This window comes from Thalassophryne amazonica, chromosome 8 (assembly GCF_902500255.1).
Source record: "Thalassophryne amazonica chromosome 8, fThaAma1.1, whole genome shotgun sequence".
NCBI lineage: Eukaryota > Metazoa > Chordata > Actinopteri > Batrachoidiformes > Batrachoididae > Thalassophryne > Thalassophryne amazonica.
Genome location: NC_047110.1, coordinates 75,929,938 through 75,955,803, shown reverse-complemented (window position 1 = coordinate 75,955,803; position 25,866 = coordinate 75,929,938). Strand labels below are relative to the sequence as shown.

The 25,866-nt window shown below is 42.5% G+C and overlaps 1 protein-coding gene across 2 annotated transcripts in view; it reads left to right on the top strand.

Annotated features, from left to right (window-relative positions):
• Positions 1 to 25,866, top strand: part of wwox (WW domain containing oxidoreductase) — a 404,999-nt gene that overhangs the window by 46,594 nt on the left and 332,539 nt on the right. For both annotated transcript variants that reach the window (XM_034176685.1, XM_034176684.1), the window contains one exon: positions 1,851 to 1,957. In XM_034176685.1, coding sequence (XP_034032576.1) covers positions 1,851 to 1,957 — 107 coding nt within the window. The remainder of the gene's footprint in view (positions 1 to 1,850; positions 1,958 to 25,866) is intronic.

Here is a 25,866-nt window from a genome sequence, read left to right as displayed (position 1 = left end):
ATGTTGGTTTTCTGCCTTGCCGCTTATGTGTTGAAAGTTCTTCCTCCAGATTCTCTGAATCTTTTGATTATATTATGGACTGTAGATGATGGAATCCCTAAATTCCTTGCAAATGAACGTTGAGAAACATTGTTCTTAAACTGCTGGACTATTTTTTCATGCAGTTGTTCACAAAGTGGTGATCCTTGCCCCATTTTTGCTTGTGAACAGCTGAGCCTTTTGGGGATGCTCCTTTTATATTCAATCATGACACTCACAGTTAGTGTCCTCAGTTCCCAAACGCTTACTGAGGTGATGTAACACAGTGGTAAACATACCACTGTCCCAGCTTTTTTGAAACATGTTTCAGGCATCCATTTCAAAATTAGCAAATATTTGCACAAAAATAATAAAGTTTATCAGTTTGAACATTACATATCTTGTCTTTGTGGCGTATTCAATTGAATATAGGTTGAAGAGGATTTGCAAATCATTGTATTCTGTTTTTATTTACATTTCACACAATGTACCAACTTCTTTGGAATTGGGGTTGTATTTCCATCTCATCCATAAGCAAAATAATTTTTAGTTGTTTATTGATTTTTGGACTGCAATACTGTGACCATCAATTTTTTCCCCTCCCCTACTTTCTGACCTAAAGCTGTATCCTCTTCCTGTAAATTCAAAGTGCATATTTACCACTTTTTTCATTGTTTTTATTTTCATTTCTATTTCATGTGAGTCAAATGATCTTTACTTGCAGCCACAGTCCCCTCCATTACACCTAATAAGGTGTCATATGATTTAATTCCATGCTTCACTTGTCACAAAGGGCTTCCAATCCCACTGCAATTTTGAGTTTTAATAGATATTAGTCACTAACACTCTCCTCACAATTAGGCCTCCCAGTTTTGCTGTTAATGAAAATCAGATTAAGACATATAATCTAATTACAGTTCACATTAATCCACCCTCTGATACACCTCACCCGCTGCTCCGCCACAGTCTGTCCACTTCTCACCTCAGTTTGTCGGTCACAACATTCACTGTGTGCATGCATGAGACGCTGCCCTGCACCAATGAACTTTTCCAAAAGACTTTGAAGGATAGTAAATGTCAAAGGAAATAAAACTACAGGGAAGGGGGAAAGTTAATCTCATAAATTAATTCAACCTACGGGTTGAAATGACCTATTTAGACTTATAATTTAGAAATGAACTTCTCTCCCTCTATCTTCAGTTTTTGTCAGTTTTATCGTTGCGACTTGATTTGGTTGGAGCCATGAAGAAGTCTTGCACTGATAAATTCTGCGCATATCTCAGAACCTCGTTTCATGAGCAAAATGTTCTTATCAGAAGACCTTTGATGTTACACATTGTAACACCAAGGTTCATTGTAAATGTTGTTTCTTTGTTTATTTGTCTCTCATTTTGAGATTGTTTGCTAACTATTGCTGTCATTGTGTAATTACAGACATAATTAGCACTCGACCTCCCTTCCCCTGTAATCCGTTTGACATCTGTGCACCCATACCTTCAATGAAAGCACACAGTTGGATCCCAGACTTTATCTGAGAAGGAGAGAAGTGTTGAACTATGATAATTCAATCATTTCATCACTTCAGAGAGAAATTATTAACTTCCTCCACTAGACCAGTGGGTTGCTCAATGAAAGAAATAATTTGGAAAATTGATGGGGATTTTATACTGCACTCCTCCAGTCTCCAGCGTGCACACATACATGCACTGTTAGATTAAAGTGCCTCAAGAGTCAAAGTTATCTTCAGACATTACTAATCTTTGAATCGTTGCTCTCCTTAAATATTTTTCATTTTCGTCAGTCTGTCCTTTTCTTCTGTCATCATGTCGTAGGCTTTGAGACAGCCAGGTCCTTTGCTCTTCATGGTGCCCATGTGATCTTGGCGTGTCGGAACCTCTCCCGAGCTCGCAAGGCAGTCAGCCTCCTACAGCAGGAGTGGGTAAGTGTGTGTGCCTCAGATGCTTTTTTTTTTTTTTGCACTTTCTGTGGAGGGAATCAACTGTACAGATAAACTGAATAGAAAAGTCTCATCTTGTTTTTTTTTTTTTTTTACTTAAGAAAGCAACTTTGGCTTTGTGAATGTGACTGGGACACCCTTCATGTTAAAATGAATATAAAAAAATACCCAAAAAAATGTATTGAGCATCCCCTGCTGGAAGTTTGTATCATGGCATTTAATTGGCTTAGTGTTGCTTTATCACCGAAGTCAAGTCTGGGGACATAAGATGTTGTCATGCATCAAAACATCCACCACACCGCAGAACTACCCTGGATCCTGGATGGTAACTATCCAGACAGAGAACCTGTCCATTACCACCTCTCAAAAATAACCATCTATCAGCTACAGTCAGGTGAACAGTAGGTGTCCCCTTTTCCTTTGCTAGTTGCTGGGGTCCTCATCAGTGAGGTACCTGTGTGGTGGATCTGAGCAGAGAAATGCGCCACATGTCCAAAGTGCCATAGCTTCTGCTTCCCAACAGTGTACGAGGTCTGTTAGAAAAGTATCCGACCTTTTTATTTTTTGCAAAAACCATATGGATTTGAATCACGTGTGATTGCATCAGCCAAGCTTAAACCTTCGTGCGCATGCGTGAGTTTTTTCACGCCTGTCGGTTGCGTCATTCGCCTGTGAGCACGCTTTGTGGGAGGAGTGGTCCAGCCCCCTCAGCGGATTTTTATTGTCAGGAAAATGGCTGAGCGACTGCCGCTTTGCTGCATCAAAATTTTTTCAGAAACTGTGAGACACAGCCAGGTGGAAACCATTCGGAAAATTCAGATGGCTTTCGGTGAAGATCTTATGGGCATCACACAGATTAAGGAGCATTACAACCAGATTAAAGACGGCCCACAGCGGCTGAGGGCACGCCGCGCTTCGAGCGGCCATCGACAGGCTGAAACGACCAGATCATTTCCAAATTGAAGGCTGTGTTGCTCTGGGACGTCGTCTGACTACCAGAGAAATGGCAAGAGAGGTGGACATAGCACTTTTCCGGCACATTACACTGTTACAGGAGATTTTGTAATGAAAGACGTGTGGCGGAATTCGCGCGTCAGGACGGAGCCGCGTAATGACTCCGAACAAAAAGCACCTCCGTGTTGGAAGTCTCACGGGGACATGCCCAGCTCTTCCACCATTCGGAAGATTCAGACGGCTTTGGGTGGCTTTTCAGTCGCGTGAGTATCCGAGAAATTGTCGAAGATCTGGGCATGTCACATATCCTGTGAGACCAACACAGAGGTGCTTTTGTTCCGCGCCATTAGCGGCTCCATGGCGAATTTCTCCGCTCCTGTTTTCATGACAAAATCTCCTTTAACAGTGAAATGTGCTGGAAAAGTGCTGATGTCCACCTTTTCTGCCATTTCTCTGGTAGTCAGACGACGTCCCGGATCAACACAGCATTCAGTTTGGAAATGATCTGGTCATTTCAGCCTGTCGATCGCCGCTCGGAGCGCAGCGCGCCCTCCACCATTGTGCGGCGTCTTTAAACCGGCTGTAACACTCCTTAATCTGTGTGATGCCCATAAAATCGTCACTGAAAGCCATCTGAATTTTCTGAATGGTGTCCACCTGGCTGTCTCTCACAGTTTCTGGAAAAATTTGATGCAGCGCTGCTCCAGCCGTTCAGACATTTTCCTCACAATGAAAATCCGACGAGGGGGGAGGACCAGCGCTCACTCAAAGCCTGCTCACAGGCGAATGATGCAACCAACAAGCGTGAAAAAACTCACGCATGCGCACGAAGGTTCAAGCTTGGCTGATGCAATCACACGTGATTCAAATCCATATGGTTTTTGCAAAAAATAAAAAAGTTGGATACTTTTCTAACAGACCTCGTAAGTGATACACCTCATCTGAATCTCACTACATAACTGTTTGACGCAAAGTCATTCCACTGGGAACCAGTGATCCTCCAAAGAGACCTAGTACCAAAGACATTCAGTCATCACCAAGGTGCCAATTTAGCTTGATCACTTTGTTTTATAAATTAGGAAATATTTACTGTATTTTGTGTTCTGATGCTGTATTTAGAATGAACAACAACCAGCTGTATTGCTGATGTAATCACACTACCATGTTGGGAAATGGACAGTTCCTTTGACCTCATGCCTGGTTTGTGCTCTGACATGCACTGTCAACTGTGGGACTTTATATGTAGATAGGTGTGTGCTTTTGCAAATCATGCCCAATCAACAGAATTTACCCCAGATGGACTCCATTTAAGCTGTATAAACATCTCAAGGATGATCAGTGGAAACAGGATGCACCTGAGCCAGTTTTAAGCTTCATGTCAAAGGCTGTGAATACTTACAGACATGTGACTTTTTAGTTTTTTTATTGTTAATAAATTTGCAAAAATCTAAAATAAATAAATAAATAAACTTTTTTCACATTGTCATTATGGAGTATTGTTTGTAGAATTTTGAGGGAAAAAAAAGAACTTCAAACATTTTAGAATAAGGCTGTAATATAACAAAATGTGGAAAAAGTGAAGCAATGTGAATACTTTCTGGATGCTCTGTATATTTTAATCATCAAAATCCTGTTCAGTAGCCTGATCAGGCTCAATTTCCTGATGAAAGCGACCCATATCTAATGAAACCTGATCAGGCTCAAATTCAAACTTATCTGAGATGCGTTCATTTACGATGGCCTGATCAAATTTCAATCAGTCACCAATCGAATTTGTTGAAAATCAGATACATTTTGTGTGGAAGAAACTGTGACTGATGTACTCATGGACAAATGTACGGACAACATGCATTTCTATGTCCCTCTTCCAGGCCTTATGGATGGCAGGGGGTTAAAAAACTCTGTGGTCTTTGAGAAAGAGACAGTTTGGTATCTGATGCCATAGTGTTATTAGTGCTGCTAACACAGCTTACTAAATGTTTAATGTGAAATTAAAAGTCAGTTTTTTATCCTATGCTGGAGTCTTACAGAGAAAATCATTGCACACAAAAAATGTACAAATGAACCCTGCATTACTGTTGAAAAAATTTTAGACAATAAAAAAGAAAGCAGTAACATGCTACAAAAAAATTTGGTACATTTTCTAACAGCAGTGATGCTGCAAAAATAATGTCACACTTCTAAATATCAAATAAATGATCATTAATAACAAAACAAAATAACGCTGACAGGTTATTCTGTCAATTTATTATCCATTGATTATTGTCCTTGTTTGCTGTCTTTGGTGAATGCATTGGGTGAAAAGTAATTATGTTTCTGCTTTTTTTTTCTTTTTTTGCCTTTGTACTTTTTACACTGTACTGGTTTCTTTAAGAAAATAAGCAAAATTCTGTGTGACGTTTGTTTTTTGTTTCATAAAGTAATGTTGGAAATGTCGAATTTGGTCTTTTTTTCTAAGATAGGGAAATATATAAGGATAAACATAAAAAACACCTATACTGAAACACTAGGGTGTGTAAGGTGTTCGCTCAGTAGTCTCTGTGTACTCTATATTCTAAAAATCTAGTGGAACGTATGACTTTTTTTTCTGGAGCCTTCAAGAATTTATCAGTGTGAGTACTTGATTTGTCAAACAGCTGCCAGTTAATACAGTTTATTTTATTCATTGCAGATATGTAGAATAAATGCTTCATGTTTTTTATCCTTTCTTCTGAAATAGAAATATTTCATATAAAAAGGAGTACATTTTAAAGTATTCTATGTAGGTTCTCTCATGGGTTTATTCCCGGTTGGTCTACTCCCATTTTGTCTACTTTTAGGAAAGTACATGAATCCCATTTGGTCTACTCCAATTTTGTTTTGGATTTTTATGCAAATGAAACTTAAAATTCAACTTTTAGTTGATAGTTTTTATTTTTTGCATGAAATTAAGGAAATTAACTTCTACAGTATCTTAAAACCTAGCTTTCTAAATAAACTAAAAGAGTAATATTAATGACTTATTTTTGTCTTTAAATATAGCAACTGATACAAATACAAAAGAAACTCCAGGCTAACCCTAACACTAACCCAAAATAAAAATGCTGAATTTTTTTTTTTTTGAAAATTGGGGGTATTTTTGGTTTATCTAATCATTACAACCTCTTATAATTCAAAATCTCATAAATAATAATAAAAAAAAAAATCAGGAAAATACGAGAGTAGATGAAATGGCACTACTCTACATTTCTGAGAGTAGACGAAATGGGAGTAGACCAAATCGGAAGTAGATGAAATGGGAGTAGACCAACCGGGAAGTTACCCTCTCATGGGCCAGCTGTGTGGAAAACAGTGAGTAATATTCTATATTGTTGCCCAGATATAAAGAAAAAGAGACTGACAGAGTTAAAGGAAGAGCGGGTGAAAGAAAGTGAGAGAGGGCATCTGATAATTACCTGAGATTATTGCTCTAATATCACTGCACTTGTGACACGTCCCCAGATTTACGAGTGTGGGAAAATAAACAAGTGAAATGTGGGTGCTGGAGCAGAAAGAATAAGCCATTAGCACTGGGTTGATTACAGAGAGCAGGACTTGAAGAAGAATGAGAGTGAGTGCTCAGCGCAGATACGGAGAGAAGGGGGGGAAGAGAGGGAGCGAGACAAATGCCTTTGAGTGAGAGTAGATCTGCAGTGTTTAAACTCGCCCAAGTCTCTAATTGAAGTATGCCCCTGGGGCTGTCAGTGCAGCGCCACACTGTGAAATCCAGTGTACAGATCTATTAATGTAGCTGCTTTGTCTACATAAGTGAGCAAAATCTTAGATCCAAACACCATGCTTTGTTCACAAATTGGTTTTCAAGATTCAAACCTGCCACCGGATTATCTGAGGTGTTGTTAAATGTGTATGAATTACCTCTCCGTTTTAAACGGCGCTCTTTATTTGTGGTGCATTGGCATGTGGCTTATGCAGATTGTCAGCAAATTACACGACTGAATTAACCGAATTCTATACAGTTCAGATAGACTATGAGCAAGAAATTAGAATTCACAACGCTCACATCGTATTACCTTCTACAGGAATCCCCCTGTTAAAGGCTAATGAATAAAAGTCACAATATCAGAATAAATCTTTGCTGCAAATTTTTCCCTCTGGCGACATTATTAATAGATCCTGGAGAAGAATAGAGAGGAGGATTAATCTTTAAGATGATGGATGGACTCTGCTCGCCTTCCCATGCTCCTACTTTAAGGTCATTTTGATAAGAGGGTATATTTTGGGGTCCTCTGTACAAAAGGTTGTCATACCTACTTCCAGGTCCTCCTCAGAGTTCCGCTCTAACTGCCAGGAGTGGAACTGCTGTCCCGATTGCACACGACCTGCGACCTCTAACTACCTGCTTATTGTTACTGTGAAACTTCTCTCGCTCTCTTGCACAGTCTCCAGCTTTTGCTCTCGTTTTCTCCCCGTCTCACTGTGTGAGCTAATGTTAGTGTGTTTGGCGCAGAGGTGAGCGGCACGGCTCAGCCGCAGTGCAGGCGGTGCAGTAGTGCTGTGTACTGACAGTGGCTATAATAGGGAGGTCACAGAGAGATAATGGGCAGGTCAGTGTTAGGGAACAGCAGGGTCAGAGAGCTTATCCTTCCCAGTCAATCATCCTCTACTTTGCCAGGAACAGCTACATTGTAAACATCCATCTCCAGAGAGAGGACCACAACCACACACCTCACAGACGATCCCTGGAAAAAAAAAAATCACTCATGCTGCACCTTTAAACTGCATGAATTATTGCTGATTCCAGGAGGAGTAATCCAGCAGTTTTGAGATTATACCAGTGAATTTCCAGCCATAAGACAGGTTTTAATGTCATGTTTACCATGACCCTGCTGTGGAATTTATACCTCTATCAAGGACTTTATTTTTATCTAAATAGGCACGTGTGTGTGTGTGTGTGTTGGGGCTTGCTTGAATAAACATAAAGCAGTTTTGTATCCTGATGTGCCCTATTTCCCATCATGCAGTGGGACAGTGTTATGCAGTGTTGGTGTTATTAGTTGCTAATGCCAGTAGTGGTTATTTTGTGTTATGTGTGGTATTTGTGTTGTTGTGTGAATGTCATGTCTTAGAATTAGTTTCAGGCACATGTACTGTGAACCATAACAGAATGTGTTTGGGCAAAAGCACCTCTTGATGTGTGTGTGATCATTTCGGGTTTGTACACAACTAGACTTTTTCTAAATGTAGCTGTTCTTGTTAATCAGTAGCTTGTTGTGCCACACTGAGTCCTTTTATTTCCTCTAAGTCAAGGTGGGGCTCCATGTGTCTTCAGTGTGGATAAGGTGCTGAGTGACCAGTGTGTAGACCTGGGTTTGATTCTTGCTCACTCTACCTGTCTGTGTCCTTGGAAAACACACTTAATTTGCATTGTCTCACTCCACCCAGTTGTAACCGGGCTCTGGCCTTGAATGGGGAAGTATCTTGAGTTGGGCTGATGTCCCATCCAGGGGGAGTTGTAGACTGTCATCCGCTTCACACTATGGAATCTAGAGAAAATTGCCAGCATAATCAGGCCTCAGGGCCTATATAGGGCCTTACTTATATTTGTCTTCCATTGCACTTTAGAGCAGGCAAATCCATGCAGTGTATCTATCTGATTAACTGATTCCATCTGCTCAAAGTGATATTAATTAGAGAAATCACCTGGTGGAGTCAGTGGCTGCAAGGAAAACCTGCACCCTCTTGGTCCTTTCTGGAACAAGTTGCCCACCCCTGGTCTAGGACCTCCAAGTTTCAAATCAAGGCACTGAATACACCCCAATCAGACGTGCGGTACTGGCGGAGATTGCAAGCACATTGTTGTGAAAGTGTCGTGACACAGACCCACAACAGGGGGCGTAAATGAACGGACAATGGATAAGCCAAAAGTATCTCCTGGGGTGTGGCCAGACAGAGGGAGACACCCACCAAAGAACCAGGAGAGAAAGACAAGAAACAACAGGACAGAGAAAACCCAAGCAGAAAGATAGAACAGAGACAGAGCAAGAGACAGATGGAACACAAAAACAACCCATAAAACCAGGAACCTGACAGTACCCCCCTCAAAGGCCGACCTCGATGGCCCAGGAGCAGAGGGGTGAGAAGCATGGAAGTCACACACAAGACCGGGGTCCAAAATAAACCTGGAGGGAACCCAAGACCGCTCCTCGGGGCCATAACCCTCCCATTTCACCACATAGTGGAGGTCGCGGCCTCGACGCCGGGAACCCAGGAGGCACCGCACAGTGAAGACGGGCCCCACCCACAAACCGGGTGAGCGGTGGGGGAACGGCCGGTGCACACAAAGGGCTGGAACAGAATGGTTTAAGATGGCTAACGTGAAAAGTGGGGTGGACTTTAATAGACCTAGGAAGACGGAGACGGACAGAGACTGGATTAACGAGCTTAGTAACCGGGAATGGACCAATGAACCTGGGAGCCATCTTCTGAGGAACACCACGAAGCGGCAAGTGCTGTGTGGACAGCCAGTGTGGGCCCGCTCCCAGGTCTGTTGGCACCGCATGACAAGACCCAGAGCAGAGGATACTGGTGAGCACAAATCAGTGGAGGTGAACAGAGAAGGTTGATGACCAAAGATGACATGGAATGGAGAAAAACCAGATTAAGGCGTTCAGTTTGACCATTAGGTTGAGTGTGATACCCTGAGGTAAGACTAGATGTGACCCAGAGAAGCCGGCAGACCTCCCTCCAGAAATGTGATACCCTGAGGTAAGACTAGATGTGACCCAGAGAAGCCGGCAGAACTCCCTCCAGAAATGTGAAACGACTCCGATTCGAGACTATGTCCTGAGGCAAACCATGTAGCTTAAAAACATGTACCAACAACGCTTCAGCGATTTCTTTAGCAGACGGGAGTTTTGGTAGTGGCACAAAATGAACCATTTTGGATAATTGATCTACCACCGTCATGATTACAGAGTTATCCCTAGAGGGCGATAAACCAGTCACAAAGTCCACTGAGATATGAGTCCACGGCCGAACAGGAATAGGTAGAGGCAAAAGAGCACCCGCAGGTGGATGCGTAGACATTTTATGCATTGCACAGACAGAACAAGCATTCACATATTCCTTGACATCTGACAACATTTTTGGCCACCAAAACCTTTGGGAGTGAATATACATTGTTCTTCGGGCACTCGCGTGGCACGAAAAGCGACTGTCCCCTTTGAAGGACCTCGAGAGACCCTGAGAGACATTCGAACAAACAACTTGCTGTTCGGGAATCTGTGGGGACGGGAGTATTCCTTAATACAGACCTAATCTTAGATTCGATATTCCAGGTTAAAGCAGACACAAAACACTTGTCAGGCAAAATCGGTTCAGGAGTGGGAATGGAATGGGCAGAGTCATTTAAATGAGAGAGCACATCAGCCTTGCCATTCTTGGAGCCTGGACGATAAGACAAAACAAAATAAAATGGCTGAAAAAGATGGCCCACCGAGCCTGACGTGCGTTAAGCCGCTTGGCGGTGCGAAGATGCACCAGATTTTTATGGTCTGTCCAGACCAAAAAAGGCAACTGTGCCCCCTCCAACCAGTGACGCCACTCCTCCAAGGCCACTTTGACCGCCAGCAGTTTGCGATCACCGATGCCATCGTTGCATTCCGTGGCAGTGAGTTTCTTACATAAAAAAGCACAGGGGTGCAACTTGTTATCGCTGGACCCTGTTTGGGAAAGCACTGCCCCAATCCCGATGTCGGACGCATCAACTTTGACCACAAACTGCCGGGCGGGGTCAGGAAGGAGTAGCACAGGGGCGGGTGTGAAACGTTTCTTTAGGTTCTGGAACGCTTCATCACATTCAGGGGTCCACACAAACGAGCGGAGTGAGGATGTGACATTATGTAGTGGAGCTGCAACCGTACTGAAGTTGTGGATGAATTTGCGATAAAAGTTGGCGAAACCTAAGAACCGTTGAACGTCCTTGCGGCATTTAGGAACCGCCCACTCGTGGGCTGTGGCCACCTTAGCTGTATCCATCTGAATTTGTCCCTCAGAAATTACAAAACCTAAGAAAGATATGGTGGAGCTGTGGAATTCGCATTTTTCTGCTTTGACAGAGATTATTGCGTAACAGAGTTTGGAGAATGGAATGAACCTGTTGAATGTGGGTCTTTAGATCGGGGGAGTAAACCAGTATATCATCAAGGTAAACAAAAATGCACTTGTTAAGGAATTTGTGCAGCACGTCATTTACTAGATTTTGTAAAACAGCTGGAGCATTAGTGAGACCAAACGGCATTACCAGATATTCATAATGGCCAATGAGAGTATTAAAAGCGGTTTTCCATTCATCACCAGTGCGAATGCGAACCAGGTGATAGGTGTTCCGTAAATCCAATTTGGTAAAAATCTTTGCTCCCTCCATCAGTTCAAAAGTGGATGAAATAAGTGGCAAAGGGTACCGGTTCTTTATCGTGACATCGTTGAGGCCTCGGTAATCTATACATGGGTGGAGTTACTTATCTTTCTTCTCTACAAATAAAAACCCCGCCCCAGTGGGCGAGGAGGAGGGGTGAATCAGACCGGCCGTGAGTGATTCTTGTATGTATGTGTTCATGGCCTCATGTTCTGGCGCAGATAGAGAGAACAACTTTCTCCTTGGAAGGGCGGCCCCTGGGAGCAGATCAATGGCATAATCATACTCGCGGTGAGGTGGGATTGACTTGGCTTTAATTTTACTGTTCACGTCTGCGAGATCATGGTAACATGCAGGAACCCCCTCTAGATCTGATTTATCTACACCTGAGGTGCTGACAGGCTTAGTTAGACAGACATTATTACAAGCTGGTCCCCAGGACTCTATCTTCCCGTGTGACCAGTCTAAACAGGGTTTGTGGCATTGTAACCAGGGGTGCCCCAGGATTACCGAGTGAGTCATTTTGTCAAAAATATGGAAAAATGTTTTCAGAATGATTATTGGGAATGGTCATACAAACTGATTGCATTTGGAACACTATTTGGCCTAACGGACGACCATCCACTGCATGCACCACCAGAGGGTGTGGCAACAGAATTTAAGATGGAGGGACCTGGCAAGAGAGGGTAACATTAAATTAGAATCAGCACCAGAATCAGTAAACACTGGACAGACCAGGGTGGATGAATCAGATTTTAGCTCAGCATGTAACACATTCTGAGAAGAAGGAATAATTGAGCTTTGACTCACCCGCACTACCGTGTTTGGCCGCATCGGGGCACCCCTGACCGGACAATGTAGAAGAACATGACCAGGCTGCCCACAATAGAAACAGAGTCCCTCCACACGGCGGCGCTCCTTCTCTTGGCTGGTGAGGCGGGCCCGCCCCACTTGCACGGGCTCCTCAGTGGAAGTGGAGGGAGGATGCCCGGATGACCGGAAGTAGGTGGCCGGTCAGTGGTAGAAACAAGATGATGGCGTTCACGATGTGGATGGTCAGACAGGCGACGGTCACTGTGGCTAGCCAGGGCTGTGAGATCGTCCAGGACCAGATTGGCAGGTTCACCGTGATCAGCTGACTCCAAATGCTGTCATTCAATCCCCGGAAGAACACATCCTGTAGTGCTGCGGGATTGCAATCGCTCTTCGCGGCCAGAATGCGGAAATCTATTGCGTAGTTGGCCACATGGCAATAACCTTGCCTAAGCCTCATCAGCTCGCGCCCCCCCTCACGCCCCGAAGAAGAGTGCTGGAATACCTGCTGGAGAGATTTGGTAAAAGCTGCCAGGGAGCTCTATTCAGCTGTGGCCCACGCTACTGCCCGGCTGGTCAGGTGAGTGATGACGAATGCTATCTTCGACCGCTCGGTGGGGAACATTGATGCCATCAATTCAAAATGTAGTTCACACTGGGTTATGAAGGGTTTGACATCCCCAGACTCACCAGAAAAACGTTCAGGTCGCGAGAGTTGGTTGCAGACCTCTGGAACAGATACGGGAACCGGCAGGGCAGCTAACGATCCCTGAAGTGGTGTGGCGGCAGGAGTCGTGCTGGTCTTAGCCTGATGTTTAACGGCAATTAGAAGTTGCTCCATCTGAGCGCTCACAGAGTCCATGAACGTGTCTTGCCGCTTCGCCAGCTCTCTGAGTCCAGAGTTCAGAGCAGCCAGCTGGTCCTCTTGTTGCGCTAATTGCTGGCTATGGTGGTGTACCGCCCGCTGGAAAGGATCTGCGTCTGCTGCGTCCATGGCTGGCCAGATCGATCTGTCAGGCTCGATAGGCAGGACGGGCTGGACGCAAATGCAAAACGCCGGAACACAGCTCAGTGCAGAGAAAACGTTTACTGGGTAAACAGGCTGGGGTCGGTACACAGAAAGGCAGTCCAAACAGAGCAACAGGATCAAAAACATCAGGCGAAAAGGCATGGTCGGAGTACACAGGCAGGTAGTCAAAAACCGATGAGGCAAACAAAGCAAGGCAAGAGAACAAGAACTGAGCTGGAAGGAAGACCCAAGGCACATCAATCTGGTCAAGGACAGAGACAAACTGTGAGGCTTATAAAGCACCCAGGTGATTAACTGCAAACTCAGAACAGGTGTGTGGAGAAACTCCTAGAACTGGGGTGTGGCCAGACAGAGGGAGACACCCACCAAAGAACCAGGAGAGAAATGCAAGAAACAACAGGACAGAGAAAACCCAAGCAGAAAGATAGAACAGAGACAGAGCAAGAGACAGATGGAACACAAAAACAACCCATAAAACCAGGAACCTGACAATTGCTTTTCCTTGTTGTTACTGAATAAATACAGCTTGATATTGGCTGGAAAAACCTATTTAAAAAAGTGAGATATATTTTCACAAAATGAAACATTTGTTCTTTTGTAAAAAAAAAAAAAAAAAAAATCCTTGACAAGATTATTTTTCTATCTAGACAACAATTAAGTCAAATTTTCTTGAAATAAGTGTTTTGTTTACCTTTCTTAGATATCAGTTTTTGCAGTGTAGGGTTTAAACCTTTCTTGCATGTGGTGCCTGGAGGAGCTTTTTCTGAGATTTGCTGCTGTATAAATAAATAAATTGAGTTGCATGGAAGTTGAACTCAATGTGGTTACAGGAAGCACCCCAAAGGGCTGTGGCTCATCCCCCCCACCCCCCCACCCACAAGGCACCCAAGAAGGGTTAAAGAAATGCTATTTTTCATACTGAAATTTATTCATAGACTTTTTCCTGAAATTTGGTGCAAATGATCCTTGAGGGACTGTAGTCATAAGTTGGATGTTCTGAAAGAATCCCAGTGGGGCCCTTCCCAGGGGCTTCCAAGAAGGGTAAAAAAGGCTGTTTGGTTAATTGAAGGAAATCTGTTAAATAACTTTTTTTTCCAATTTTTTTTTGTAAAGATTCCTTTTTATGGGCAAGACAAATGTCATTGTCCTTGAACTGTTGTTACTGTTGTTCTAAGAGCCCCCAGGGCCTCCCAAAATTGCCTAAATGACATTCTGCATACTTCATTGCTTAAAAATGGCTCAGTAACCTTTTCTAGAATTCTGCATATAGGTTCCTTGAATCAATGTCAACCTACACAGAGATTTTGATTGACCTTGGATTATTCTAAAGTCCTGAATGGACCCCCCCCCCCCCCCCCCCCGAACAGTAATTAGCTTTCTGCTGATTTTCTCAAAAATATTCAATAACTTTTTCTTAAATTTTGTGCAGACATTCCATGGGTGACTATCTGGCTATGGTAAGTTGGACTTTCTACTTGAATCCCCTGTGGGCCCTGCAGAAGAGCAAACTATTTCAGACAAACACATACAAATCACTTACTTAATGCCACTTTACCCCTATTTGGCAAAATTACTCTTGCTTTACCCAAAGAAATGTTGTATTTTTCTCCCATTATTGTCATATTATGTCCATGAAATGCCTTTATATGCAGATCTTTCATTTTGGCCTCTGCCCTACTTGCTGTTTTCCCCACAGCGCCTTACCCATCTATCTCCTATTCCACTCACAGTACGGGCAGGTTAAGTTACTGGTTAACAACCAAAGTGTTGCCTGCGTGCTAAAGATCTATTTTTCCTGATTGCCTTTAAAATTCTGCTTATCTTTGACTACAGTGTATTCCATAGAGAACTGTAGTTGACTCTCCTGAGATAGAACCCACTGCTTGATAGGCCCACCAAGGCCATTGGCCCCTGAGTAGAATACGGACACACACGTGTACACTTTGTGTTTTTATAACTTCTTTTTTAGCTAAAATGCTTATTTCTCCCACTGCCCCCTCTACAACACATGCTAATGAGATGCTTTGTAAAGGCGTTAATTAGTGAGCGAGATACTGATTGTTATGCTTGTGTGTGTGCGTATGTGTTGAGGGTGGTATTAATATGGGTGTGTGCCGCTGATGAGAGCTCTGTCATGGTCTGCTCTGGAACCAATTAGGCTAAAGCTCAGTGTCCACTGAGGCTGCTGGAAGAAAAAAAAAAAAGCCTTCTGCTTGCAATGTCAAACAGTAGCGTTTACACCAGCCAGATAATCAAGACAGGCAGACTGAGAAACGATAAATAGTGGTCAGTTTTGGAGGCGGACACACATTTAGGATCATTATTTATTAAAAATCACACAAAAGCACATATTCTTACAAATGCATCCTTATTAAAAACCTCTACCTCTGCATTTTTACCTGTACTTGAGCCAAACCATTAGATCTATTGCAAAATACTTGGGGATATAATCTACATGTAATTTTCTGCCCTCATTCTAGGGATAGGAATTGGAGGGATTTTATCTATCTGTGCAATTACTTGATCAATTCCTGAGCAATTTTCTGTGTCGAAAAATTAAGGCCTACAGACTGTTTTCAGCATCAATGTAGCTGTTTTTTCTGGTTGCTATACACAGTGTTTGAAGAATCAGAATTCTGGCATATGGTCATGCAAGACGGCCCTGTCAGAAAAAACATACTGGCATTGATAAAATCTGACACATGAATCTGGTGGATGAAAAAGTTGGAACCAATTGTTAAATGGAACTGGTTCTCAATTCCCATCCCAGTCTCATTCTTTCAGATAAATTAACTTCAGACATCTTATTTCAAGTGAACTGAGTGAACTTTAGAGATCATGAAAGGCAGATCTTCTCAATATTCAGTATTTCTGTAATACGCTGGCTGGATACAAATGTATTGATTAATTAAAGCAGTAATAATTATTTTGGCAGACTTTCACCCATGGGGGACTGCTTTATCCTTGGAACTATGAAAGCAATGAGTGAATGGTATTTGCTGATGCATTAAGACACATTTTTACCATTGCTAGAAGAGCATTACAAGGGGATCGGAACAGCAAGGCCAAGCTCAGAGCATTAAGTAAAAGTTTGCTTTGCAGTGTCAGTGCACTGTGAGATTCTCAAACCTGGAAATGACCCAATCTTGGTGGGTAGATACACCCACTTTTATGCTGGTCATTCCACGCTTACCACGGCAGTGGCAGTGCATAAGCAGATCAGCTCTTTCCGATGATGCCAGATAAGTGATGTCAGTGACTAAGGATGAACCCTGCATATAGCTTGACCAGCAGAGAACAGTTGACATAATCCTGCTGCAATCCAAACAATGATCCTGTACTTTCCAGAGAAGGAACGTATACATTGCATACGAAGTGTACATTCTTGGCCGCTGATCATGAATGTGATGATTTGAGGCAGAGGTGTCAGTTGTCCACAGGAACTGCTGCAACCTGTTACCACGCATTACGATTAATGGCATGTGTTGCTGGAGGATTATCAGGAACCATTATGCACGGTCAAGAATAATGTTACACGTTGTTGCGCACTGTTGCGCGCTATCGCACGTAACAGCACATTGCAATGTTCTGTCACGTTGTGAATGAGGCAAATTGTCTACATACACCCAATTTCATCCATCAGCTGTTGAACAATTCATTTCGCTCCAGTTTGCTCCTCAAAATCCACAGCAGAAGAACTTTGTGACTGCATGCTTAGTTGGGCTCTGTGCCGTGGAGTGCCACAGAGAGAAGGAGGAGACAGAGAGCCAGCCAGATGTGTGGTTCCACACGGCTCTCGTCTCGCGTGTTTTCCCAAACATCAGGCACATGCAGCAGGTGGGACACCTGCAGGAGCGCACTGAGAACCAGTGGAACGAAACTTTTAGCCGACTTGGCATCACTGTCCGTCAGCATACTGCAGCAATGAAACTGAATGCGGTGCAGCAGGTGTGTGCACGTCAGAGAAGAACGCTGTCACGTTCTATTAACCCTCTCAGGTTCAAATTAATTTTTAGTAACAGGAAAAATCAGATATTTAGCTGTTACAAATCTGCAGCGCCTGCCTTGAGAGGGTTAAGGATCACCACGCTCAGTTGCGACCTCCACGACATGAGGGAAAATGAGGGTGGTGCGTGACATTCATGGAAGATTTTTTGACAGCCAAAAACATGCTCCACGAAAATCATGAATATCACGCACCAACACACATTATTAAGAAGCCTATTCAGATATGTTAAAAATGTCAGGAATGTGCCAAGAATGACGCAAATATGACATTCGAAATGCGTTCTGCCTATGTTTAAGCGCAGCATAACAGTCTGGTGGGATGATACCTGTCTTCCAGTTGAACAGCTTGGAAAACAGCCTTTCTACCAGTCTGAAGGAGTTCAACCCTGAAATCATAGATCCCTGCAGCTTCACCCATTTTTTATTCTTATCTGGGCTTGAGCTTGGCCAGATGTTCTATGGCAGCTAAATGCCAATCCAGGACAAAAACCTACAGTCATAGATTCAGTTTAGTGTTGTGCCCCAAACAGCATTATGAGGTGGCAAACTTGTACCTCGTTCTATTTGTGGGGGAAAAAAAAATAAATCTTGCCTCAGTGTTCACTTATGAAGTTGTGCTGTTTTGTTTCAACAGCGCTCTTCTTAAACCTGCATCACACTTGTTTGGAGAGTAGAAATTGCGAGCGTGTTTGTGTCTGCATATGTGCCTGCGTTTGTCTGTTTGGCTTGTATGTAACCTTCTGTGTCAGTCTAACAGGTCCTGTGGCCTGCTGGCCACCACGCCACACCACGCCATGCTCCTCCCGCTGAGGCCAACAGGAAGTGACACATGTGAAATGCTGACCTGGTTGGTTGGAGCCCCTTTAGGGCTTCAGGATGCTGCTCTTTTTAGTCACTTGTCTTCTCTCTTCCCCAACCCCGTGACTCCTTTCTTGTCTTTGTGAAAGGCCTCAGAACACCAGTGCCCTGTTCTGTTCAACCTTACATTCCATACCACTTTTCCTTCTTTTCACTCCTAAAATTACTGAAGAAATTACAGCCTATTTCCCTGGTCACTGAGCAGGTCTGTAGCAGTCAGCTTTGCTGCCAAAAACCCAAGACAATCGCACCTGCTTTGTGCGCCGGACGCTGTATATGAAATAATTATTTTGTAGCAGATTAATCATTTTCTGGCTGTTTGGATGTTGAAAACACCTCTAATCGCTTCTGGGATCACATAGGACATTTGGAGCTTTTTGTCTCGTTTACTGAGGTGGAGAACGTATTTGGAACAGGCTAAAAGGTAATTATTTGTAATATTTATATTGTAATAGCTTGGTAAAACAGTTGTATGTTCATTCCTTCTTTATACGCAGCAAGATTTAACATCTTGTTGTAATGGATCAGATGAGGCATGCTCTGTCCGCGCTGACGCAACGACTCGCACTCAAGACAACCATTTACACAGAACTTGAGCGCGCAAAAGAGCGATTTTTGCAGACATGAATGGCGAACACAAAGTTAAAAGTTGGATCACGGTGTCAAAATGAAGACAAGAATTTGCATAATTTATATAATTAAAACAGCCACCTCATTGTGGTGTCTTTTTTGTTTTGGTCACAGAGAGATTGGTGAACACACAGAACTGCTGCATTTAATGACTGGAATACAGGTGAACTGCAACCTGGTGCATGGATGTACACACTGGCTGGACTGTACAGGAGCGTCTTTTTTGTACTGTGTTTAAAAAATGTGACAACATCTTGAATGGATGCTGTGAATTGAAAACCTACACTTTAAAGGGACCAGGTGTGGGAGGGTTTGGACCAAACCCATGCCTAAACGTGCACCAACGTCACATTACATGGCGCTACATGGATCACATGTGGCTTGAAGTGGATCATATGCGGCAACATGAGTCATTCAAGGCTGGACGGGGCTCAAATGAAAGGTCAGTCGTGGCTTATTAGAGGCTGATACCTGGCACATACGTGGTACTTAGAGGCACAAAGAGGCTTCTTCATAGCGGATACGTCATAGATTTATACGTGGATCATTATTCGAATAATCGCTGACAAATCCATGCGTGGCTCATTATTCATGGCTTTATAGTCCAGAAAATATGGTATTTTTGCCTTTTGAACATTTGACGATGTTATCGTAGGTGTTTTTCTGACATTTATTGGACCAAACAACTAATCGATTAATTGAGGAAATAATCAACAGGTTAATTGACAATAAAAACAATCATTAGTTGCAGCCAATACCAGTATGGTGTGTTTTTTTTATTTAAAAACCATAGACAGATTCATTAGTTTGCATGTGTATTTGCTGACACACGCCTGTGATAGCTTCAGATAAATCCTGAGAAGATTGTTGTTGGTGATGTTGAAGCTCCCGCATAATGAGCCCTCGATCCCCTTGTCAGCTTGTCCCCAGACTATAGCGGCATTATACCTGAACTTCCGCCTCTTCCAATCCTCTGCTCCAATCTCAGGTGCATCCACTGAATCATTGGTGGAGCGGCAGTTCTTTTACTTCCAGAATGAGGCATTGTGCAAATTGTTTCCTTTCCTTTTATTAGTAGCATGCATCCACCTCTCCAGGGAGAACTTTTCATCTCCCCTTATTTACTTATTTGTTTGTTTTCTCTCCGCATTCTCTCTGTAAACTGGGATTAAAAAGGTCCCATGGCTCCAACTACAGTCTACACCGGCTCGATCCTGAAGAGAGTAAAAGGGATGGATGGAATTGCGATATGTAAATTTGATGAGAAGACCCCTTTTCTCTCAAATGTATCCATTTATGATTCCTTCATTGAACGGCCACACAGTACCGGAGAAGTACAATAGGGTTTTCTGTGTATGCCACTGAGCATTTCTTTACATTGCACAGTTGATGGTTCGAGCGGGACTCGTGGGAATACGAGAGGAGGCCTTGCATAGCTCAGACTGTTAGACCATGTAAATGTTGAGTACCTTGAGGTTTTACAGAAGAAAGCCTATTGTTTTTGTGTGTTAAATGTGTTCCACATGTACAGTATGCCTTTAAATCCAAACCCATCCGCATGGCATGTATTTAAATGTTTGATTATGCACTTTGCATAGCTTTGGGACATGCATCACTCTTCCCAGACTGCTAATAAAGTGACCAGGGAGATGGGGAGCCTAAATGAATCCTAAAGTGCCTGGCTTGCATTCCTCACTCCCTCACCATTCTGGTTAGTTATTCCAGCCCGTTCATGAAGTGTTGTCTTTCTCCGCCTGTCTGTCTGCTACGGCCAGGTGCTCTGTCTCCTGAAGAGGCGTGGCCGTCTCCTAATTGCCTGGACCGCCGTGAACTATGGGCAAAAGCACCATGTGAAGGAGCATCGTGTGGAGGAATAATTTAGAATAAATCACATAGTTAACCAGGGTGGCATTTTCTGCTAAATAAGCAGTTCGGCAGCCGTCTCGCACGGAGGTGTGAACGTTAGAATGACGGGTCACTTGCCATAGGTCATGTTGGGGAGGATTTAAATGATTTAAATGATGTCACTGCCACTGAAGGGGACAGGTTGGGGAAGAATGTATAAGGCGGCACCTCTTTGTTGTTTGAACCTGACAGACTCTCATCCCTCACTCTTCTCCTCTCGCCTCTGAAGGAGGGCTCATAGCCGTGGGATGAGGGCTTCTTATGATGAGAGGGGTGAGAGGTTACTTAGATCTCTTTCACTCTTCTTCTTTTCTGCTCTCTTTCACTCTCTGCTAAGAGAGAGTGTTTTTTTTATGAAGTCTGAGAAGTGCTGACCACAGAGAGCCGAGTCCAGCACACACTAATGTTTTAAATCAGGAGATGAGCCAGGTGTAATATGCTCCAGCCAAATAGACTTTAAGCTTATTTGATATCTGCCAAACAAGCAAATATACAAATGTTGAATGAAGAATCCATCTGGCAACTGGCAGTAACTTTTAACCCCTATTACTCCAAGCTTCTTGGCTTTTTTTGTGAGCATCGTTTGAAATTAGCACACTCTCTGATTGCTTGATATGCTTAATAGGCATTGCAAAAGACAAATTAGAGAGAATTCTTTGTTTGATGTCCCCTTGGAGTCTGATTTGTCTGATGTTGTCTCTCTTCATTTGTTGTAACCCACTAACAGAATCTTCACACATGAAATGGGAAATTATAAATGTGTGCTTGTGCATTAATGTGCATTTTTGGTATGTGACTTGTCCATGTCTGATTGAATTTCACATACTCTGAGAACGATGGGAAAGAGAGGAGGACTGAGCATGTGTGCGCTCTGTTGTCAGTTTGTATTTAATATGAAGGGGACAGTGGAGTTGTACAGTAATGAAGACATCAGTGCCTTTCAAACTCTGTGACTCACAAAGCTCTGTGATCACAGACTGTGTGTGTGCACAAAGATTTTTGTAAGATGCCTTCATTTCTTAAAAAGAAAAGGTGATAAGTTGATGAATGTTGTGACCATATATAGCAAAATCCTGTCTTAAATTAACTGAGTTGATATAATTGTCATTGTTCTGAGTTAAAGTTATACTTTTTTATATTGTTAAAATAATAATTACCTCCGCCAAGGACGTGATAAAATCATCAGCGTTTATTTATTTGTCTGTCTGTCTGTCTGTTACTTAGCAGGATTATGTCAAAACTACTACATGGATTGTGACAGCATTTTCACCGCAGATAGATATTAGGCCATGGAAGACGCCATTAAATTTTGGAGGTGCTCCAGATCCGGATCCAGATTCTGGATCAAGATTTTGCTTTTTATTGGCTTTTAAAGATTAGGTAAAAAATAAACTACTTTATGGATTCTCACCAAATTTGCACCACAGATAGTTATTAGGGCATGGAAGACTCCATTGAATTTTGGAAGTGATCTAGATCCGGATTCTGGATCAAGATATCACTTTATTTAAGCTTTGAAGGATCACGTCAAAAGTACTTGACAGATTTTCACCAAATTTTCACCATACTTTGGTGTTAGGCCTTGAAGACTCCATTAAATTTTGGAGGTGAGCTGGATGTGGATTCTGGATCAGGATTTCACTTTGTAGACTTATAAGGATTATGTCAAAACTACTTCATGGATACGACAACACAATGTAAAACCAAGATCAGGAAGACACAATTTTGTTTCGGCTTGTGAAATAAATATCACATTGCAACAGCTTGATCAGTCAGACCATTCTGGATCAGTATGCACTTATTGTTGTGTGTTGTGGAATCCGGATCTAGGTAAAGTCCGGGTCATGATGTTAATCACATATCTTTTAATTTGAGTCCTCTTCAACCCTTGGTGGACGTCAGAAATCTCTGAGGTAGTGTTTTCAGTGCTGTGTCTGTTTGTCTGTCTGTTAGCAGGATTGTACAAAAAATATGTACAACCTCAAATCAGAAAAATAAGATCAGCTTTGTTTATCCTGAAGGAAATTATTTCCTTCAGAATCAAAAAAGTTGGGGGATATGTAAAAATGCAAATAAATAAATAAATACAAATAAAATAAAAACACAGCGATCCTTACATTTATTTTGGTTTCTGTTCCATTCCAGACAGTATGAAAATATTTCATGTGTTGTGTGGTCAATTTCATTTCATTTGTTAATGTACATCCACTCCTGCATTTAATGCCTGCAGCACTTTCCAAAAATGTTGGGATGGAGGCAATTTACTCTATATATAATGATTAAATTATCATTTTTAAAGCCATTATTCTTGAGATGAGTCAAGATATGGATACATGAACATGACTTGGACTTCATTTACATCAATCATTAATGCTGGAAGGAGAGTTTGAATTAAGAAGACACATTTCAGGAATTATATAGTTATTATCACATTGTTCATCCTACACACAGGCTAATGGCAATTCAAGACACTTTTTATAAAGAGCCAAGCAGCTAACTAGCATCGTGTTGGTGGAAACAAGCTGTGATCATTGAACAAGCATCTAAATAATCCTGCCCCATGCACAGGTTGCATTTTCTGATAAGTTGCGTGTATGTATGAGCTTGTTTCTCTTTGTGCATATGTGTGTGTGTGTTTGTATGTGTTTTGACATGGAGTTAACACTGGTTTACAGCTTAATCAGTCTGTGTAAGTGAATGCATATTTATCAGAGAGAAAATTCATGTTCAAAGAATCAGACCTGAGCCCATACATCATTATCAAAACATATATATATATATATACACACACACACACACACACACACACACACACACACACACACACACACACACACACACACACACACACACACACACACACACACACACACACACAGATAGATGTAGAACCACATTTCATTAGAGAGGCAGATTCAGGCAGCAGTAGATTAAAAACAACACGTGTTTTTACAGGTCCATAAATCAAGCACGGGACGAGGGGGATTCATTTCGAGAACACCGGAGCTGTGGCGTAGTAGCCCTCACGTGACTAATGCTTAACTGCGATACTTTGATACACTGCCTTTTTATTAGTTTCATTCTCTCCTGCCCCACATCAATGATTATCTCTCAGCTCACATTTGACTTGCAGAGTAGGCTGCTGTTTATTTTAGCATCACATTTTGATGATGAAACAACCATTGCTATATTACTTGGCAAAATATACGGCCTAAAAGACAGTATTACCAGCATATTTTGCTTGATTGTACATAGCAGTAGTTCCCAAAGTTTTTCCATTGTGCCCCTCTTTGGAAGCCAAACAAATAAATAATAAACTGTTCACACCAACCCTCACACATAAAAGTTTAATTTTGAATGAAGTTTTTGTAAATTTGAGAGTTCAGTTTTACAATGAATTTGTACTAGTAACTGAAGTACAATTGTGGAATCAATAGATACAGTTGCCGGGGACAATCAGTAGATGTGGGCAATTGTAAAGCCAGATGTGTCTGGCTTTGGAATTGGCCTGGATCAAGATTAAAATTCAGGTTTTTGTTGACTTCCTGGGCTTGACTTGCAGAAGTGTACCTGTATGTGATGAACTCGTAGAGGCATTTGCTTATCTCGGCAGTGACACTCATGTCTCTGGGTCCTCAGCCTTTGAGATCAAGAGACAAGAGGGGAAGAGTTTATGGAATCATAAGGTTGCTGGACAGAGGTGTTTGGCAATGAGAACAAAGGTCCTTGTCTGTTGGCTTCTAGTGCTTCCTGTCTTATACTGTATGGCTGTGAGACTTGGACACTAACTAGTGACCTAAGACACTGTGTCTTTGGCACCAGGTGTCTTTGTAAGGTCCTTGGGTACCACTGGATTGATTTTGTTTCAAAGAAGCCATTACGTATGTAGGCTCAGATGAGGATTACAACTTGCATTTTGTTCGAACGTCAGCAAAATTGGGTTAATTCAGGCATTTGTGCTCTCTGTATTTATTGGTGCAAGTTTTCCACCAGTTGACAACAAATGGCACCACTACCCCAAACTGCAATGCCTTGGTGAAAGCCATGTTTGGATAGAAAACCTGGGTTGTATTCCTGATTCTTTTTATCCTTTGAATGGCATGTCTGTGTGAATGGTAGCTGCAGAGAGGGGCTGTTAATCTGTTACTGCTGTTTGGGTGGCTCATACTTCGAAAGTGGTGCCAGTGTTTTAATGGTGTGTGAAGCACAGCCATAAAATGTTTTGTTGATCACTGATGCTGCAGAGCAAATGCAACATCACACATACACGCACCTATGTGCAATCCCCCTTCGTCTGTGTGATACAGCTATTGCCTGACTGCGCTCAATTTCAATCCGCTGCTTCTTAAGTTGACTCGTGTAGGAGTGCAAGTCTGTGTTTGTGTTTATTTTTGACGATCACTTCATGGGGTGTATAATCCCCGATTCTAACCACTTGTGTGTTGTTGCTAGTCTCATGCTGGAGAGCAGGTGTAATTTCCCTTGCACTAAAAACCCAACAAGTGGCACCATGGGACAAAGGAGCATATTACAGGTTCAAGCGGCTCTGCTCCCCTGGACCACAGAGAGCTACAGGCTCTCCTGACCTGTGACCAGGCTCAGTTCTCCTGTATGTGCTTGTGGGTATGTTGAGGGAGGCTCAGAGGTGTTGGCGCTGCTTCACTGTTTCTTTCATGGTATAAAGCCTTTATTAGGGTCCAAACCCATTTGGGGGGCCGCAGGGCAATATTATTTCATGTGTTCCAGTTGAGAAATGAGCTTGTGTGTGTGTGTGTGTGTGTGTGTATGTGTGTGTGTGTTTACTGTAGACTGTACAACTTTTAGATAACCAGCTCTATATAGAGGCAGGTTCGGGGGTGAACAGGTTTGGCAAATATATCTAATAATTGTGTAATAAAACCTGCTGTAAACCAGTGAGCACAGTTTGACCTGTAACCTTTGTAACTCCCACGATAGGACAGCAGTATATGTAGACCACAAGGATTTAACTGCTGTGGGCTGGGAGCCATGAGGAGGAATTACTGCGTGTTGTCTCAAACTTTATTGAGCTTTTAAGCTGTTTTGTTCTGTCAGCGCTGTCATGGTTCCTGAATGGATAAACTTTTACGCCGTTTAAGTTTTTGAGTCACTGGCAAGTGTTCTGAGAAGCTGACTGAGGAGGTGGAGTGTCTGGGTTTGCGATTGTCATGGATCAAGACTAAGATGCAGGTTTTCATTGACATCCTGGACTTGTCCATCAGATGTGTATCTGTATGTGGTGAACGTGTCTCACTTATAGAGACATTCATTTATCTCTGC